Below are 21,049 nucleotides of genomic sequence, written 5' to 3'. Positions count from 1 at the left end.
TATATTTGATAATAATATTCATTACTCTTAATTTTTATATAATTAATACTTGGTATTGTTAAAAACAACTATATTCGTTTTTTGTACAAGTAATACACATTTTAAAAACTAAGTACTTAAAAGAAAGGTTATAAACAAAAGAATAAACAAATAAGTTATTTATTTTATTCTTAACATTAACAAATATTTTTACTTAATAGAAAAAGTTATATACACTAAAGAATGTTAAAATTATGTTAAAGCATGCAAAAAAAAAAACAATAAAAATATACGTAACAAAAATAAACTTGCTTTGAATTGAAAAATTATTAAATCAATTTCCAAATGCAATATATAGTCTGTACTTTCATATATCTTAAAAACTTATTATCAAATAAAGTTAAATTAAATTTATCAGTATAACTTAAAACTGTAGTATTTCATGTTGAATTATATAAAAGTTTTAAAAATATAAAGTGTTTAAAAAAGACTGTACAAAGGATTTAAAACATTAGAATAACAAATATAATAGTGAGTTGAAACAGAATGTTATTAAAAGCATTGCACTTTTTAGTTTGTGTATTTGTTTAGTACGAATTAGTTCAGAAGATAAAAAATATTTTAGTTGTTTCTAACACTAAATAAATTATACACACTTTAAATTTAAAACGACTAAAAAAAGCTTTAATACTTTCAAAACAAACAACTTAAGTAACTAATCAAAACTAAGTTTTCTTGATATTAATGAATTAAAAGTAAAAAAATAGACAGTAACAAAAGTTCAGTAACAAAAGTATTGAGATTATTTCTGTATAATGAATAAAAAGGCAAGTGTTTTTAAGTTTTGTGTAAATAAAATTTAAAAAAATTCAGACATATAACTGTAATTCAGACATATCTTTTGTGAAAATATCATTTTTGTATATAAATTATTCAGTTTAGTTTATAAAACATATATTGGTTACTTATACGATGTATTTTTTACTTAAACAACTTCGTAGTTAGTCTTGATAGATCTCATAAGAAGGCAAGAAAATCCGATTCCAGTTAGCTGTTAAAAAGTAAACAATATTTTTGAATAAAGTAGATACATCCTTAAAAAGAAGTCATAAAATGCTAAGAATGAATGCATTTGATAAAAATACTAAAGTAATTAAAATTAAAAATTTAAAGTAATACTTAAAGCTAATTGTATCTAAAATAATTTATCAAACAAACTTGTATTAAGTACAATAAAGCTTTTTATAAACAAAAAGTAAATATGAAACAAACTTGTATAAAGACAACAGCAAGTCCAACACCTCCGATTACTACAATTTGTTCTTTGAAACCCATTACAATCTTGTTAGAACAACCCTGAAAATAATATAATATATTTAATAATAACTACAATTTGTTCTTTGAAACCCATGACTGTTTTGTTAGAACAACCCTGAAAATAATATATTTAGTTTTTTTTTTTTTTTAAACCAATGACTACTTTATTGGAACAACCCTGATATTGTATTAATAAATTTAATACAGATTTAAGGCCATAGGGGGGGGTCCACTTTGTTTTTTACAACTTGATCTTATTTTGTAGAATTTAATCTGAGCTATCAGACACTTTTAACTGCTTAAAAAAACTCGAAGTAATTTTTGAGATATAAGCGATCAAAGAAAGGGCATTCAATAGGTTCCTTATGGAAGGCGAAAACTAAAAATGCGAAAAAAGACTATTTCACTAAAAATCTATCTCCTCCTTCATTTTTTGAGTAATCTTTCTCAAATTTTTACAGAATGTGTATCATTAAACTTTAAAGAGATCTATTGTAGGAATTTTTTTAATTTTGAGTAAAAAAAATTATTGTCAAAAAACTACCCTTTTTTTTAGTTTTTTGTGGATGAAATTTTTATTTTTCAAAATTTCAAAAATTCCAACAATAGATCTCTTTAAAGTATTAAAAGGAACATTTCCTGAAAATTTGAAGTCTCTAGGTCAAAAAATGAAGGAGGAGATAGGTGAGGCCCATGACTATTTTGTTTGATCAACCCTGAGACTAAACAACATAAATAACATACACAACAACAACAATTTATTTCTTATAAATAATTTTCATTTTATTATTACACCTTTTTTACTAGTCTTTTACATATTTATTTTTGTAATATACTAGTAAAATTTAATGGCTTAGTTTTACTGTAAGCATTAATTTTTTTTTTAAGCAATAGTAAAGTATTAAATGATTAGAAAGCTTTATAATATCACAATTTTGACGTAAATACAATTTGAAGATTTTGTCAGAAATACAATACAGAATCAATAATTAATGTTTTTATCATATAACCTTTGTACATAGAAGCCTGTGTTTTTTTAATTTTCTAATAGTCATTAAAAGAAATAGTGTGAATTTTTACAAAGTTTTGAAATGGAATAAACAAGTACAGTTACTACTTAAATGGTAAGCATTATATGGTTTTAAAAACAGCTAGAACATTTTTTAGGATTTGATAAATAGTTAATTCATATCTTAGCATCTTTTACTTTCAAACTTATAATAACACAAATAGTAAAGCATTTAATTATATAAATATGTTACGGCTAAAAACTTAAAAAAAGTAACTAAAACTTTAATGGTAAGCATTATATAGTTTTAAAAACAACTTGAAAGTTTTTTAGGATTGATTTTTAGTTAATTTTTATCTTAGCTTCTTTTACTTGAAAACTTATAAAATTACAAACAGTAAAACAACAAGTATTTATTATATACATACATTATGGCTAAAAACTTTAAAAAGTGGAACCTAAATCTATAAAACTTAGCTTAAAATACAATTAGTTTAAAGTTTTATGTATTCTTTTTATATTAATGTCCAAAATTATGTTGTATTTCAACAGCTGTATTTTTTAATATAGTTGTTTTGGGTTAAGAAAAAAGCTTATAAATATTGAAATAGATTTAAATAGGAAGTATTAAGACCAAGAAAGTAAGTTGTGCTTTAAATTTGAAACAGAAAAAAGTATATAGTTATAAAAAATTTATGAAAAAAATAGGTTGGACACAAATGTGAAAAAAAATTACACGAAAAGTTAAAAAGAACAATGAAATATTGAAACAGTAATGAAAAAGCATTGCCAAAGAAATGTAAAAATATTTTAATATTTATTTAGAGAAACTAACAATACTTAGTATTTACCAATGTAAAACAATTTTTACATAAACATACAAATGTATTGATTCATACAAGAAAACTTTTCTACAGTTAAAAACAAATAGAACTTATAAACACATAACAAATAATTTATGAACTTAATATACTTATCTATGTATTGATTTTAAATAGTAACTTTAGACACTTTCATACATCTAAGAACCACAAACAAAACAAATGAGATTTATCAATTTACAGCAGATTTAGCAAACATTAAAATGTATTGATTTAGAACCTACGTTATAATCGATAAGGTCAATTTAAAGTGTTCATTTTACGTATATACTTTATTGAATTTTTAATAATTCATGAGCTTTTGCAAACTTGAGTAAACTTGTCAATCTAATTTACATTTTCAAAACTATTTAAGATTTTATTTTACTGAACATGTGGTGATTATTGTTTCAATTTATATTTGTTAACTTTTCCACATATTTTTCTTCCAAATATAAATAAATAACTTTCTATAAAACTATTCATTGGCTCAACATGTGTCTTAAAAACGACTTTTTTTCTTTAATATGGAGGAACACTTGGCTTTTATAAAAATTAGATAGCTTTATCTTATAAGTATAAGTTGAAAAACAAAACTTTACAGTAACTTTTTAAATTATACTTTGTCGAGAATTAACTTATTATGTATTTTTTTATAGACTATGGAATTTTATTAATAAAAAACAGATAAAGTTATACAATGAAATAACTTACTACAGTGTTTTTTCAACTTTAGGCATAAAGTACTTTAAAATAGTCAAATTAGAACAAAAAAAAACTAAAATTTTAATTGAAAACCTTAACAAGACAATAATTTTTAGCACCAATTGAAATATTTCATTTTATTAAAACTAATTTCTTTAAAAGTTTCAGCAGAGTCCAAAAATATTTTTAAACAAAATATTTAAATTAACTTGAGTAAATATTTTCAGAAGAATTTATAAGTCCACAAAATTTCAGTAAATATTTTAACAGAAAACAATTAAAATTACTTCAGTAAATAATATAGTAAAAAATATTTAAGGTAACTACTGTAAACATTTTAAAAACAAAATTATTTAACTTACATATTCAAATATTTTAATATAACCTAAATAAACTAACTTCAGTGAATATAACAGTAGAATTCATAAGTCCACAATATTGCACTGAATCATCGTTGCAACAACTATCAGGTACAAAAACAGCTCCTGAAAATTAATTACTATTTAAATATTGCCACTAAAAAAATAAATTTTTAAATAATACTTAAAAAAAATTTAATAAACACTTCTTTTTTGAAAAATAAAGGTTATCAAGTACATAAAAAATTCATTATAAAGAAAAAATTGTAGTTGTTTCCTATAAAAATAATAATTATATAATAGCTAAATAATTTATAATACTTATTGCAAGGTAGTTAAATTGTTAATATTTTTCTTCTAGACATTTATTCATTATAAAAATACTTCATACAAGTATTTAAAAATTTCCTGAAAATTAAATTTAACTATCAGAGACATAAATATTTCATGAAAAAATAACAAAGTTAAAAAAGTTGTCAAGGAAAATAGTTAAATGAAACTTTTGTTACAGTACAGTGTTTTTTATTTACTGAAATATTGTTTCAGTATACATGTTTATAAGTAAATTAGTTTTTATGATAATTTTGTAGAGAACACATAAAATTTTAGTTTTTCTAAAGATAAGGGTTGCCAAAAGTTCCTTAAAACTTTTTTATGGTTTTTAAAAGTACAAAAGTTTTTGTCTATTTTTAGTAAATAATTAAACTAACATAAACAACTGTCTTTAATGTTATAAAATTATTGAAATGGGTGATACTACTTTGAATGTGTTAAATTTTAATAAAAATATTCTTTATAATACAAAAAATTACTGTATGTGATAGATTTTTTTATCTTATCTAAATTTCATCATATTATATTTATTTATTTATTAATTCCAGGCTTTTTAGTTACTTTTTTCAAAATTCCAGGTTTTTTCATGTCCTTTTGAAGGTAAAACATTACCAACGTCAGATTAATTTATTTGAAACAAAAAGAGAAAAAGAAAACACACCAAACAATGGTATACATGACATTTGTCAAGTGCACTTAAATTATATAAAAATTAAAGTTCAAAGCATGAAACGAAAAATAATAACAGACTACTTTAAACAGAAAACATATTTTAGAAAAAAAAGTATACTAAAGTTCTACAACATTTTATTAAAGTTGTACATATGTATTATTAACATAGTGCTGATAATCAATAGTTTAATGTAATAATTGTCAAGTATAAAATAATCTACCTACAATAATCATTTAATAACATTGATAAATAAAAACAAATGACATAAGGTTGATATGTTAAGTGTACTTAAGTGTAGGGGCTTATAATCCAAGTTGACGTTTATTAGATGCTAAATGTAATATACAGTTTACAAAATTAAATATACAGTAAAGTAGTCTTCATTTTGAATTTTACTACAACTTACTTAGTATACAAAAATATTTTTGAAGTTGTCTTAAGTGCAGGGATTATAATCCGAATTGACATTGATTTAGAAAACAAATGCACAATTAAATTGATTTATACACAGTTTACCTACAATAACAAAGATACAATAAGAATACTAGTTTTTGGGTGCATCACATTTCTAATTTCGACATTTAAAATTCTGATACCTCTAAGGGATTGCAATTATCTTTTTTATTAGTTTCTTAATATATACTTACTGTCATATTTAAAATAATTGGGATTTCTGTTACATTATTTATGCTTTAAACACAAAATAAATTTTTGAGACATGTCTAAAAAAAGTTGAAAACCTATCAATATATGCCTATGTTTAGCAGTTTTAGTACATCTTGTCAATCTCTTATCTATGTTTTAATCACAAAACTGTTATAAAATAATATTATTATTATAGATGTGAGGTTTACTATAATCAATAAGTAAAATATTTTTCTTGAAAAAAAATTTGAAATAAATATTTTGAGTTTGAAAAAATATTGTATTAAATTTTCTCAACTAATTATAAACTTAAATTTAATATAAATTCAACTTTAATTTTCTACTTCATGAGTAATTTACACTAAAAATATCTGGGAAAACATAATTAAAATAAAAGTTTTTACAAATATAGTAAGTTTAACTAAATTTTTCAAATCATAAAACAAATAATTAAGATCTCTTTATATGAAGCTATTTTTATTTTCAAGTTTTATAGTATTCATAATCAAGTATAATTGTAATGATACTTGAATATTGTGAATGAACTTGTAACTAATTTATATTAAATTTAAAAAATGTAATTCACAAACACAGATGTATATAAACTGTATTCAATTTTGAATTACTTTCAGAAGTAAATTTTCTGATACTATTTTAGTTATTTAAACTAAAAAACAAAATTCTATCTCTATTTAGCAATTTTATTAATCTTTGTTGTTGTAAATGTTACTACGAATAAAATAATCATCCATTTTATCAAAAAAAATTTAAAGTCAAACTTAAACTAAAAAATTATACTACCCTCATAACTTTTAACCTACATTTTAAATTTTTTATCAAATTTACATTAAAAAACTGAAAATAAATTTTCTTACATTGTATTTTCCCTACTGTTATTACTAGTAAGTGATCCTGATTTATGAAATACAGATTTTTTTATGAATTTGAGATAAGATTAAGAAAACGGAAGCTGAATTTTTAGTTTATGCTCTTAAAATATTAAATAAATCACTTAGGAAACATATCTCAGTTTTTAATAAACTTCATATCAAATAACAAATGACATTGATTTATGCAGTAGGTGTAAAATAAATTAATAATTCAGTGCAAATTAAACTTGAGCTTATATTTTGTATTCAGTATATGAATGTAAATTATTAATGATACCAATAAAAAGACTTCCAAGAAAGATTTACTAAAATTTCTTATAATAACAATTTATTTTGTCCGACTAATCCACAGAAATAGGATTGCATTAAAACGACAAGTTTGCTCAATGGAAATTTACTGGAAAAAATTGTGCTTTTCTTTTTTTTGTTGTTTAAATGTTATATTAAAAACTTAATAACTTAAGTACGAGTTGGAATTTATATACTTTCTGTTAAAAATACCATAAACAAAACATTATTGCACTATAATAAAATAAATTATTTTTAACAAAACTATTTTAGTTTTAAATACTAAAAACAATATTTTATAACTAGTTTTAATAATTCAGGTTACTAAATTTTAGCTTATGAATGCAACGACTGTATGATAAAGATAAAATTAAGTAATTAGTAACTTAGTGAGAGAATAAGATAAATAACTCTTATATAAACACATAATAAACTAAAATTTACATAAAAATCTCGCTTCAAAGTGCTAACACACCTAGATCGATAACTAAAACTAATTTTATTTAAAGTTTTAATAAATTGTCATTACAAAATACCTTATGTTAGTCGAGTCTAATTAGTTGTGAGTAAAAACTTCAATTCGAAAATAAAAATCAATACATTTTGCCAGTGTCAAGTCGGGTTTACTCAAATATTATCTGTTTATAACTTTTTAAAGTTACTTTTTAGTAAAACTATTATGTGTATATAAAGTCATTTAAAATTTAAACATTTAAGGTTTTAGTTTTAGCTCTAACACACCTACAACTGTGTTTAAAAAACTTACAAGTTAAGAATTAAGTTTAATTAAAAATTAAGATTCAAAAAAAGTAAACAAATTTATAACAAAAATAGTTTGAATGAGATAATTTAGGTTAAAAAAGTCTAATACTCTTAACTATTCGATTTAACTGAAAAAACTTGAGTTAAGAAGCTGCATAGAATACAATAAGTTTGGTGTTTATATAGTAAAGAGAAAGATGTAAAAACTTCAATTGATATATACTTGAAAAGCAAGAAAAATCGCAAAGAAACATTTTTTGTTATTACAAGAACTTGATACGTGTTTATTTCCCTTTTTGTAACAACAATAAATTTATTTTCAAGAAAAATTACTCACTATTTGGTTGTAATGTAAAACTTTTGATAGAAAAAGTTTACATTAAAACTTAAACATTAAAAAAGTTATTAAATCGTTAATAAACTACACTATTTAAATTTCAATTTTTATTTTAAATTTTTTGTGGCAATTTTAGTTCTTTGAAAAAATAAAACTTTATTTAAAATGATTGAAAATATTGCCTAAATATTCTGTAACCTATTTTTAGTTTCCAAAAACTATTATTCTAATAGAAAAACTAAAGGCTTGCTTTACTTATGTAAAACTTCAAAATAAATTAAATAACAAAATATACAAATATAAATTTGTACATGTATTGTATGTTTAACTGACTTTCCTTTCTTTTTTTTTGCTATTGATTTTGTTACTGCAATGCATATGCAAGAAATTTCTGAACTTTTCCATATTGTATATTTAAAATATTGCAAAATTCGAATTCTTAAATGAAAAGTTCAGAGCTGGTCTATGAATTCAAACTTGTATATATTCATGTTTTAAGCTTAAAATATCAAAACTAAAGTTTTCAATTTCATACTTATTTAAAAAAAGGTAGTTGAAAATAAATTGAAGCTAATGTATTTATTTGAAATTTTTAAACTTCTACCAACATTTAAAAACACATAAAAAAGTTAAACAAAAAGTTACTGTAAAAACAACACTTTTTGAAACATTGACTTCCTTTTTAACGACTTAAGAAACTCTTTCATGTTTCAATTAATAACTTGTTTTTAAGCATTATCAACTATAAAGTTAACAGTTTAGATAAGCAAGTTATAGTAGTTTTTGTGTCATAAGTAATTAGTTTTAACAATACCTAAAATCTAACGTGTATCTAAAACAAGTACTTTGAGTTTCTTATAATTAAACAATTTTATTAAAAATATTATTTTTAAGTGATAAACTTAAGATTAAAATATAACCAGTTAAGCTTAAAATTACTTTGTTTTACCTACCTTTTCCAAAATCTGTTATTTAAAGCATATAAATCTACAGTAAAAACAAAATACTTAGTTACAACTAGCTTAATGATTTTAAAACACTTAAAATTTAATATTAACTTTGGCATACTAAAAGTTGTATACAAATTTAGTTTATAAAAGCTAATTTGGTTAACTGATATAATAACTTTTAATAAAATCTTATGAATCTTATACAAAAGTTTAACATTTAAACTAACTTTTGTTTTAGTGAAACCACAATTTCCAATAATTTATTCAAAAAAAAAAAAAAAAAAAAACTAACTTGGATTAGTGATGCTATCACATCAAATAATTTCTAATAAATCTTTTACTAGTTTAATAATTTAAGCTATATTGGACTTGTGATATTATTATTTTAACAAACAAAACTAACTTGGATTAGTAATGTTGTTCTTATTAATAACATCCTGGGAATCTTTCACAAATTCGCTGTTGAGCATATAATCTGAAGGAGATTTTCCACCACAGCAATGAAACTGTTGAAAACAAATTGTTCGTTATTCGTACATTTAAGTTGTTGTGCTAAAATTTACTAAGACTAATATACATTGGTTATATGCAAAAAACTACAGCTTGGTCAACATATAAGCTTTTTTAAAAGAGACCTTGGGCTAATATTATTTTTTATTAATTATTATTTTTAATATATTATTATTAAATTACAATTTTTCACTGCAGCAGTTAAACTGTTGAATCCAAATTAATAAACACAAAATAAATCCATATTAAAATTAAATTTTTGCTATTTAATTTTAAGTATAACTTAATAAACAACAATATAAAAAGTTATCGTTTACTTTAAAATATGTTTAATTTTAAATCGAGAATATCTGTTATTAAAAATTGTATATCAGCCAACTAAAAAAGTTATATGTAACTAAAAAACTTTGATATTTACGTTGTTTATGTTCAAATTGAGTATTTGTAACAAAAAAACATACCCTTAGTTATAAGGAAAAGTTTAACAATAAAAGACTATTTAACGTACCAATAAAATTAAATTTGTATACTTTCAAGCAATTGCTTTAATGTATAAATGATGAAAATAAATTACCAAATAATTATATTCTTGTGGGAAACAAAAACAAAAAAAATGATAAAAGTTAATCGGATATCACTTACAAATAAAAATAATTAAATTTTACTGTATAAATGACTCATGGAAATTAAATTAAAACTGTATTTTGTCTGTACTTTATGTTTTACTTTTACATATGTGCCTGTATATGTTTTTTTTTTGATGCATACTCTTGGAACTTTAATAAACTTTTTTTTCTCTAAGTTTCCGTATGCTAACAATATTAAACATAAAATACAATTGAAACAATTAAGTATAACTTTACGAATGTTGTTTGTTGTAAAACTACGTTATTATTATTATTCTTTTATTGTTTTAAAACTAATTCTAGTACACAAACAGTAAAAAAACATAAATTCTAAGGTAAAATATTAAGTTTATTTTTACTCTAACTTCTAGCATAATTAGAAATAATCAAATATATAATAAACAAAATAAACTTACATTTTGCTGAACAATATCCAGCTTACTTTCTGATTCACTCCTTGAATAATCGGAAACAGACTGGTTAAAAGAATTGGTCATCCAAGTTTCTACCTAAAATATGAAGTTAAATTAAATATAGAAAAAAATATAAAACAGTTTGATTATTCTTTTAATCAATTTAAAATATTTCATCTAGAGAAGTATTTTCATATAAATTATTTTAGCAACTTAATGAAAACAGTTTTCAACTTTTAAATATTAGATGTTAATAAAATACTTTTATAGTTCAAAAGATAGAACATTAAGAGTTTTAAAATTAAATTCAAACATCAAAAACAAAACATTTGTATAAAAAGGTTATGATTAGTATATAAAACACATTAGTTTAAAATAAACTAAAAAAACGTATTCACTTAAAATAAATAACTAAGGTGAATTTAACATTTAATGTTTAAAAGCAGGAGCGTTGTATATTTATATCCTATGCTATACGTTTATAAGTTTTATTACATTTGTACTTTTGTATCAAAATAAATAAAAAAAGTTTTGTGAGATATAACTGCATACGAACTAATTTCTTTTGATTGAATTAGCTTTTTCCCATATTGATAGAGAAAACAAGCGTCATAAAAAAAAAATCACCTCAAAATTTTTCAAAAGTTTTGTGAGATACAATTGTATACGAACAACCCATACTCCAAGAAGTTCAAAAACAAACTCATTTCAAACTTAAAATGAAAATCTAATCTTTCAGTTTGTTTACTGAAACAACACAGAAAAGGAAAGAAAGTTTTAAATTACTATGTGGTTTCAAACTCAAGTGGCATGGAAGAACTTTTAAATTAAGCTTATGAATGATTTATTAGAAATATAAGTTGTTTTTATTTTTGAACGTTTAAAACATTAAAGTAGGTTAAAATTATTTTTAGTTTTGCTACATTGCTTTTGAGCATGGTATACAAAAAATATAAAACTTAAAATAATTAGTGTGTGATTATACACTCATGATTATATTATTTTCAATTTTACTAATTTGTTTGTAAATAACTTATTTAAAATAACCTGGGTTTTAAAGACTTTGTGGATGTTATAAATCATTAAAAAACAAAAAAACTATTTTTTACCTAAAGTAGATTTATTAGAAAAATTTAAACATAAAAATTCAAAAAATATCTTATATAAAACCTTACTAAGTTTTACAAATACCAAAAACCACTGTTACAGACAAAAAAAATGAACAGAAAACATCATAATTCTAGCTATTTTAACACACATTTATTTCTAAACCAGCATTTTTTCATTTTTAAATAAGTTTTATATTTTTTACAGGTAACATAAATGTAATTTTATTATAAAAAACACATAATATTTACACCAAACGACATCAAAACCGCGGTTTATACAAGATAATAATTGAAAAAACTTATCTGTACTATGAAGCTATAAAACAAGTCAGACTAGTTTATAAACACGTTGATATTTTTATGAGGAAGATTAATTATATATATTTTTACTTTACATGAGCGATTTTTTATGGAACTTTACATATAATTTTTTTTTACGGAAAAACTTTTATAGCCTTATTTTTAGAATTTAAAGGAAAATACTTTATAAACTTTAAACATATATTAAGCTATAAATGTTAACATAAAATTGTACTATAAAAACATTTTACTTAAAATATCAATATGACTAGCTTTTAACCTTTTACTGCTTAAGTTAAAGCAGTTTGATAAAAACATTAGATGTAAAATCAGTTTGTACTATACCAAACAAAATTAAACTTTATTAAGTTTATAAACTTTACTTTTAATTCTAATGTAAAAAAGACAATTACAAATAATAATAAAACAAATAAACGTAATAAAGCCTATGTATTAACAATGTTTTACTTTTAAGCTTTTATTTTCTTATAATAATAAAAATTATGAAATACAACTAAAAATGTTCTAAAATTACAAAACAATGAGACCAAAAAACTAAACTAGAAATTTTTCAGTTTTTGAAATTTACTTAAATTTTTTTTTTATTAAATATAAATACATTCTTAATTTTATTTTTGTACATAATTTTTCCCCGTAAAATAAAGCTTAAATCTGTTAACCTTACAATTTACTAATTGAATTTGCTACACTGCACTAATTGAATTTAGCATACAAATCATTGTTTTTATTGAAGCGTTAAACCGAAATTGAACTTGAAAAAGTTGAAAACAACCTTTAGTTAAATTTTTATAAATTAAGACAAAAACCATTGTTTGTTAATTTTTTTTTATAAAGTTAAAGAACGTAAACATATGCTTGTAAATAATGCTATTATTTGAATTATTCAACAACAACATACAATTAATTACTTTTAGTCAGCTTCAAAAAAAAAGTAATAACACTGAAATTAAAAATCAGGCATAAAACAAAAAAAAAAAAAAAGAAATACAAAATCATCAAAGCTTATTATTAAAACAAATAACATTAAAAAAGTTTAAGTTTTTTGTTTATAGTAAACTTAAAAAGACAAAATAGGTATTGCTAACATGTTTATTTCAATATGTTATTAATCTTAAATCTACCTTTTGTTTGCTTCAACAAAAATTTATAAGATAAATTTAATAACTAATATAATATTTAATGATTTAGACAAGAAGTTTATAAAAAAAACTACTAGCTTAGGTTCATTAGAATTTTTAAATGAATATGAACTTTTGTTTCAAAACTATCTAAATAAGCTAACTTTGTTACAATCTGAAAAAAAAGCTTATAAATTTAATAAACTATGTAGTACAAATTATGTAGCTTAATCATAAATGTAAGACTTTCATAAATGTGTGTAAACTAAAAATAAAACATACTGTATGAATGTGTTAAAAATATTAATATAAATCACGCAGTATTATCTAATTAAAACACTATCGACACGTGTATATGTTTGTACTACAAATAAACAACATAAATAAACTATGACTCTCAGAAGTTAATATACTTACATGATAAAAAGTGTTTTATGCAGAATAAACACAAGTTTTTAGCAAAAAGGACTAAACTTTTCTTAGTAGACTTGATTAATAATTTTGCCAAAATAATCTGCTGCTTTACATAAAATTTCGAATTCAAACTTTGTAAAAAACAACTTTTGTACATAGAAATTAATCAGTTGTAATTAATAAGAAGTTAGAGTAAACACTGTATAAAGTTTAAACTTTAATAGTTGTACAATGTAATAAAATTTGTAGAAACAATATTTATTTTTTTTGTTAATTTTAATTGTTTTTAGAAATTTTGTGTATACATAGAGACAAAAATAATTCAACATTTTTGATGTACTTTACAGATGTTATTATTTAGTATTAAAAAAAAGTAAACTTTTATTTTTTATTAGTATTTTGATGTTTAAGTTAAGTTAGTTCAAAATTTAAATTCAGATTATTACTAATATTTAAATAACCAACTTTTACATAAACAAAAACTTTAATTTTATATATATTTTTTTATATGTTTATAAGTTTTCTAAACAGCTTTTGTTTTTACAAATTTACACTATAGAATATATAGATGTGCAAAAGGTTTTAGGAATTGACAAAGATAAAAACAATTTTCTTATAAATTATTAATTGGGTATGTAAGGACCTTTTGTTTTGACTTTTTTTCACACATAAGGTAAACTTAAAATAATATCTAATTATTGTTTTTTAAAGATATGTAGAATATTTTTGTATTAATCAGTATATACCTGAGTATATTATTATTGTAAAAACTTGTTAATATAAAAATAAGTATTCTAATATTAGCTTTCAAAATATAAGCAGTCACTGTACTAGTTATATGTTTGTATATATTTATGAGTGCACTAAAATATATATTTAATAAATTTACATAAAACAACATATTACTTGAAAAGTTAAAATATACTAACCTTAGTTATCAAGATGTAAGCAGTTATAGTTAATATGAATTGTAACATGCTTATTACACAATACTTAATAAGCTATATTATAAATATATACAACAATATTAAAAAATATACAATAAATTTCTAATAAAAGTTAAAACTTACTAACCTTAGCTTTCAATATGTAAGCAGTCAATGTTCCAGCCAATTCCAAAATGAATATGAATGACATAAACACTGCGAACTGTAAAAATAAAAACAATAGTTAAAAACAGTAGTGTAACATATAACACTTATTATAACCGTAAACTTTTTTTTTCAATTTAGAAATACGAAAGACATAAACACTGCGAACTGTAAAAAAAATAATTTGTTAGTTGAAAACACTCTTATAACTAAAACTCTAATGTTATTATTAATTAATATAAAAAAATTAAGTAGGCATAAAATAAATATTTAATTTCTACTTATAAAAATGCTCTGTGTAGTTTAAAATATTGATGGCATGACCTTTGTATGAAAACTTGTTTTTTGTTTAATTAAAAAATAAAGTAATGCAAATGAATTACTTTATATATTTAATTGAATAGGTCAAACTTAAATTTAAAAATGTTTACACGTGTTTGGTATGCTTATATCAGGGTTGCCACTCGTTTTTTCAAAAATTTCCAGGTTTTTATAATTACAGATTTTTGAATCTAACATAAGTTTTAAGTGAGTTTAAGGGTAAAAACTGTTTTAAAAAGTACAAAAACATTGAAAAGATACTCTAAAGCTATTTTAAATGTGATTTTATTAATTTTTTTTTTAAGGATGAATTTTTTTTTGTCTATATGATAGATTTTTAGAGTCAAATCGAAAATTTATGACTTAACATGTTAAAAATTCCAGGTTTTTTTTAAGATTTTTTAATCGATTTTGTTCAAAATTCCAGGTTTTTTTCAAAATTTCTCAAACTCCAGGTTTTTTTGCCTAAATTGTCAAATTCCAGGTTTTTCCAGGTAACGTAAAGTGGCAACCCTGTTATATGTACTTAATAGATATTAAAAATAAAATAATATTTTAAACACTTTATCATTAACTTATAAGCAAGCAAAGATATTATTAAACTATTCTGCATAGAAATCTAAACTAGTTCAAAAAAAAATAATGCAATAGTGATTTTAAATTAAAAGTTAAAATACTACCTACAAAAGAAAAATTTCTGAGTTACATCAATAGACTAAAGATAAATTACTATTTTATAAAAGTAGTAAGAGAAAAAAAATCTAGATTGTTAAAATATTCATTATAATAAAAATAAGACTTATTATCATGAAGAAAATACATAAGTATTAAGAAAAATAGTTTCTTTTGAATTTTGAGAAAATAGTCTGAAATTTAGAGAGATTCAGCCTGAGTTTTAAAAACGATAGGAAAAACCTTAGTTGGTCTGAGTTTTAATTGGTAAGTAATTGTACAAAAGTAATTATAACCTTAATTGGTACAAAAGATTGTAAAATCGGGTTTCACAAAAAAGAATCATCAAAATTAAAACAATCCTCTTTAATTTTCATGTTAATTAAAAAAAAAACTTGTTTTTGGATAATAGTTGTATTGAAACTGATGATCCGTTTTAGGTTAAAACCATTTTTACAGTTTTTTTATGGACAGGTAAATTATCAGGTAAATCAGGTAAATTATCTCTTTAATATTAAGTTGAGAACTTTTATTGTTAGATTAAACAAAAAAGATAAATTTGTTAAAGTAGATAAAACTGACTTTTACCTTCAAACAGTTTAGGAAGTGGTAAGAACGTTATCAGTTTTAAAACGTCACAAATATCACGAGTTTAGAACAAAAATAAAACATAACTTGGTTGTAACGGTTTAAAAACAACTTTTAAAATTAAGTTTAGTTTCAATTATAAAGTTTTGTAAAATGAAAAAAAATCATATTTAGTAAGCATTTTAAAAAATATAAAAAAGTTTTGTTAGTTATATTTTGTCAATGTAATAGAGTTTAAAATAAATAAAAATGTTATAAAAAAGCACAAGAAATTTTTACGTTAACATATATTTTAGTATATAAAAACAAAACACAATTATTTTCGATATAATTTTTTCATATACCACTTAAAATATAGACAAACAAACTTATAAAGGCTGTATACAACATAATTTTATTAATTTTTATTTATTTTGAAATATTTCAAATAAACTCACATATGTTTGTAACTTTATGTTTGTACATAAATCATACAATTTGTACTATTTAATCTATTTATTTTAAACAAACTAACACATGTAATCAAGCAGTTTAAACTATTTTATTTTATATAATATAAACAAACTAACACAAGTAATTAATTTAAAATATTTATTTTAAACAAACTAACACAAGTAATCATACAGTAAGATTCCTTGTATGCTCCACAACAACCGAAGAATGCTGAAAAATAAATTGTTGTTTAATTATTTATAATTTTATTTACATTTATATAGTTACCTTGTTTGTTTTTTGTTAATAAAGGAAGAAGTTAGAAACTTAACTTTAAACTTTACTACATACTAGAATTTTTGTATTAAATATATACACGAAAACTGTTTAAACAAAGATAATCTTAAAATTTATGAATTATTCATGTATAACATATTTTAAATGTTAAGTTTTAGTGCAAAAAATATTTATAATTTATTTAAACAAAAGAGTAAAACTTTTGAATATATAAAAATGCTGTGATAAAGCTGGTTTTTAAACAATTTTTTATAAGATATAACACGTACTACAAAAATGTTTCATAACAGTTTTAGCCTATGACCTCTGTACACAGAAAAATATACAAATACAGAAATATATACAAGTGTATATCGATTTGTTGATTTGTAAATCTTTATTAAATTTGTTGTTGAAGTTTACATTGATGCGCCTTTATAAATACATAAAAAAATTTTAAGTTTAGTTTTTTTTGTATTGAGTTCCTAGAAAACAAAAATTGTTTATGTATGTCAACAGACTTTGTATTACATAAAAGCAATAGTGTTTTTTTAAGACTTAATTTAAGTAATGCAGCTGTATTAAAAAATTTCTTTAATGCTTTTGTGTATTTTTTCATAAAAGTTTTACGTGATTTTTGATCTTATACAATTTTACATAATTACAGTTCTTTCTCAATTAAGCTGCAGTAAAGTATACAATAAAAATGAGAAAATAACTTTAATTGCCATAATTAATTGTCCTGTATTGCTTCTTTTCCAAAGCAATAAAAAGTAAGTTTGCTTAAAATTTTAACAAAAAGATTATTTTTAGAAAATTTAAATTTAATGTTTTTTACTTGCGTACTTTTTTAACCTTTTACAGTAAAAAATGTTTGGTTAGTAAAGAAAAACAGCACAAATTACAAAAGAAAATTTTGTTTGTAAAACTATAATGACAAAGGTATGCTTTAAATAGCAAATGTTAAAACTATTATTTTTTACTTGAGCAAAAAAAAGGTTGTAAAAAACTAAATAATGCTCCAATAAAAAAATCAAAATCAAAGAAACTTTAAAAATAGTAAAACTGCATTTAAAATCTCTGGTCTAGTTTGAAAAATAAAATTAAGATTAAAAAAAAAGATTACATCTTATCTGTAAAATTTTCAGATTAAAAGCTTTTTACCTAACAGCAATTATTGATTTTATGTTTGATATATAAATATACAATCTCTGGAGAACACATTCATCTCATACTGCTGCCTAATGTTACATTTGAAGATATTGAAGTGTTTTACAAAAAAAAAACCAACAAAAAAGCAATATTTCTTTCTATTTATACATATTTTAATTTACTATTTTGTTCCAAATTACTATTCGAATAGATGAGTATAAGCTTAAAAATTTGTTAAATTTCTTTTACTTTCAGTAAAATAAAAAATTATCACTTGGTAAAATCAGGAAAATATAAATGTAAATACTAATAAAAAAAAAAACGGTTTACTAAAAATTATATTGTTAAATTTTCAATTTTTAACACAAGTTAATTAAATAAAAAAGTTGTACATGTTCACAGTACCAAAAAACAAAATTAGCTGTTTGCATTTAGTAGTAGCATATAAGCACAAGTAAAAAAAAAAGTTATGAATTTTCACTCATATGTTATTTGATATACTTTAACCATTCAAAAAAAAGCAAAAATACAAAATTTCCCACAATTTAAGAACATAAATAATTCATTAATTTTTAGTCCATTAACGTAATATATATATTTATATATACAGCAACCATCATTAGTGGACCACTTACAATTTAACATGATAAATAAACTTATAATGACTGTATTTAACAATTAATGTACCTAACAAATAAGCGATGGTCCACTTCTGGTTTAAAATCATAATTAATACATACCTTTTAGAACTTATAACATAAGTAAAAGTTTATATGTTATTTTACATATTGATTTTAATTCTAATTGTTTATAGTAACACAGCATAGAACATCAGCATTGGACTATTTGCAATTTGACAACAAGGTATAGATAATAATCATTAATAATAATGTTTTATATATACATCAACTTACCAAGCGCCAACATGAATACACCAACAGCAACCATCAACAACGGACCGCTTGCAATGGCGTTTGTGGTCAATACGGCCACATCTCTGTACTTGATCTCCACATAAGCGCCCAGTCCAATTAGTGCAAAGCCGAATATCTGTTAATTATATTTGCTGAAAGCATATGTAGTAAAATTTCAGTTTTGTTTTATTTTTAATATTTGCATCTCAACATAAGCATTCAGAAATATCAGGGCAAATCCAAATATCTGTTATAAACATATTTTTTAAACTAGCTTGTTTCTACACATACTTTTAGTGGGTAGGTGTCAAATATGAACAAAGGGATACTTTTGCATGAGGGGTCAATTTTGCATGGGTTGAAATTTTATTTATTTTAATATTTAATTACTTTTAGTCTTTTTACAATCATTGTTACCCCTAACCCGTGGTTGGTAACTTTTTATTTGTTTTATTTTTTTTGTAAAAAAAAATAATTCTTTTTTTTAACTATCACTGTTACCCCTTACCCTTGATTGGTATTTTTTATTAATCTTTTTATTCTTTTTTATTCTTGAATACTTTTTACTCTGGTGCAAATTTTAGGCTCCATGCAATAGTGTCTTTGTGAGTATTTGACTCGTCCCCATTTTTAGTAGGAGAAACTACAAACTTTATTTATTAACATAAGATAAGCTCCTAATTTTGCCAGTAAAAAAATATAACTCATTTATACTTGTAATTTTTGAAAGCTAGATTACTAAGAAAAATCTACTTTTTGAGTCAATACATGTCTGTTTTTTGACAGTAGAAGTTTATTTTCTAAAAGTTTTGTAAAAAGTTCTATTTTGTTGTAACAATGATGATTTTTGTTAAACAGTTAAACAACCATACCACAGGTATTACATAATATTTAAATTTATCAAAAAAAAATTTATTAACTTACCACAAATATGAAGTTGAATGCAAACATGAGGTACTTGATCATTTTCATTCCTATTAAATAAAAAAAATAAATTTTGTTAACTTACATCAAATTGAAAGTAAGTCTTGCAAAATTATACTCTTAAAACTTTTTAGAAAATTTTGAAAAAAAAAAACAAACAGTTAAAATCAATGATCATTTTAATTCATATAAAGGAAACAAATAAATTTTGTTGGATTAGTTTCATCAAAAAACATTTGATAGACAAATTTTTATTTAAATTAGTTTGACCAATTTTATTTTTAAATTAATTTTTGTTAGACTAATTTTACTCAAAAATACGTTTTGTTGTAATTTTATTTATAAAAGTGTTTTTAAAATAAGTTGTTATAAAAAATTAAAACAACTAAAATTTCATTATTTCAAAGTATTTTTATTAACATTTAAAACTACCAAATTTTAATCATTAAAAATATAAGGTCTGTTACAAACTTCTATAAATAATAGTTTTTATACTTTTTGAGTTTTATATTATCTAATAACCTAAAAATAGATTTTAAATTTTATAAGTTTTAGACTAGCAGTAGTATTAAAATAAAAGAAAAAAACATAAAACTAACCAGCATTCATGTTGATGGTTTAACTTTTTTACTGGAAAAATAAAAATACTAAAATCTGCAAAAATATTGATGTTTATTAGTTCATTTCAAAAAAGCAAAAAGAAATAATGTATCATGGTTTTGTCTATGTTGGTTTATTTAGTCTTTGGTAGCAAACTAAATAAGCTGACTTGTTTCTTTTTAGCAAAAAAAATAAAAATAAGGTTGAAAACTGTGTTAAATTATTAAAAAATCCTTAAGTTATACAATAATATTTTCTTTTCTTATCTAAAATTCATCATTTTGGGTGCCTGAAAATTCAAATTCTAACAATTCACATTTCAAAAAAAATTCAAATTAAAATAATTCTAATTTAAAGATAATTATCTTTATCAATAAATTTTAAAAAACAAAAATAGTTTACTATCATATTCTTATATTAGACAAACATTACAAAAATTAAATATCCTTTGTGATATTGCT

General features: G+C 21.6%; 1 protein-coding gene across 1 annotated transcript; it reads right to left on the bottom strand.

Annotated features, from left to right (window-relative positions):
* Positions 1 to 473: 473 nt before the first annotated feature.
* Positions 474 to 20,644, bottom strand: LOC145829599 (CD63 antigen-like). Its single transcript, XM_082937440.1, has 10 exons — positions 20,588 to 20,644; positions 19,989 to 20,038; positions 19,065 to 19,200; positions 16,901 to 16,953; positions 14,693 to 14,767; positions 10,660 to 10,752; positions 9,511 to 9,613; positions 4,270 to 4,355; positions 1,252 to 1,335; positions 474 to 1,030 (listed from the first exon to the last, which is right to left on the bottom strand). The coding sequence occupies exons 1-10, from the start codon at positions 20,595 to 20,597 to the stop codon at positions 965 to 967; spliced, it is 756 nt and encodes a 251-aa protein (XP_082793566.1). The 5' UTR covers positions 20,598 to 20,644; the 3' UTR covers positions 474 to 964.
* Between the last annotated feature and the right edge of the window lie 405 nt (positions 20,645 to 21,049).

Source organism: Thalia democratica, chromosome 2 (genome assembly GCF_965202585.1).
Source record: "Thalia democratica chromosome 2, ktThaDemo2.hap1.1, whole genome shotgun sequence".
Classification (NCBI taxonomy): Eukaryota; Metazoa; Chordata; class Thaliacea; order Salpida; family Salpidae; genus Thalia; species Thalia democratica.
This window is presented reverse-complemented; position numbering and strand designations above follow the sequence as displayed.

Coding starts and splice junctions, on each gene's coding strand:
- LOC145829599 (XM_082937440.1), bottom strand. Junction 14,768..16,900: donor CTTACTGTATGATTACTTGT/GTTAGTTTGTTT, acceptor TTATTTTTACAG/TTCGCAGTGTTTATGTCATT. Junction 1,336..4,269: donor CTACTGTTATATTCACTGAA/GTTAGTTTATTT, acceptor TATTATTTTCAG/GGTTGTTCTAACAAGATTGT.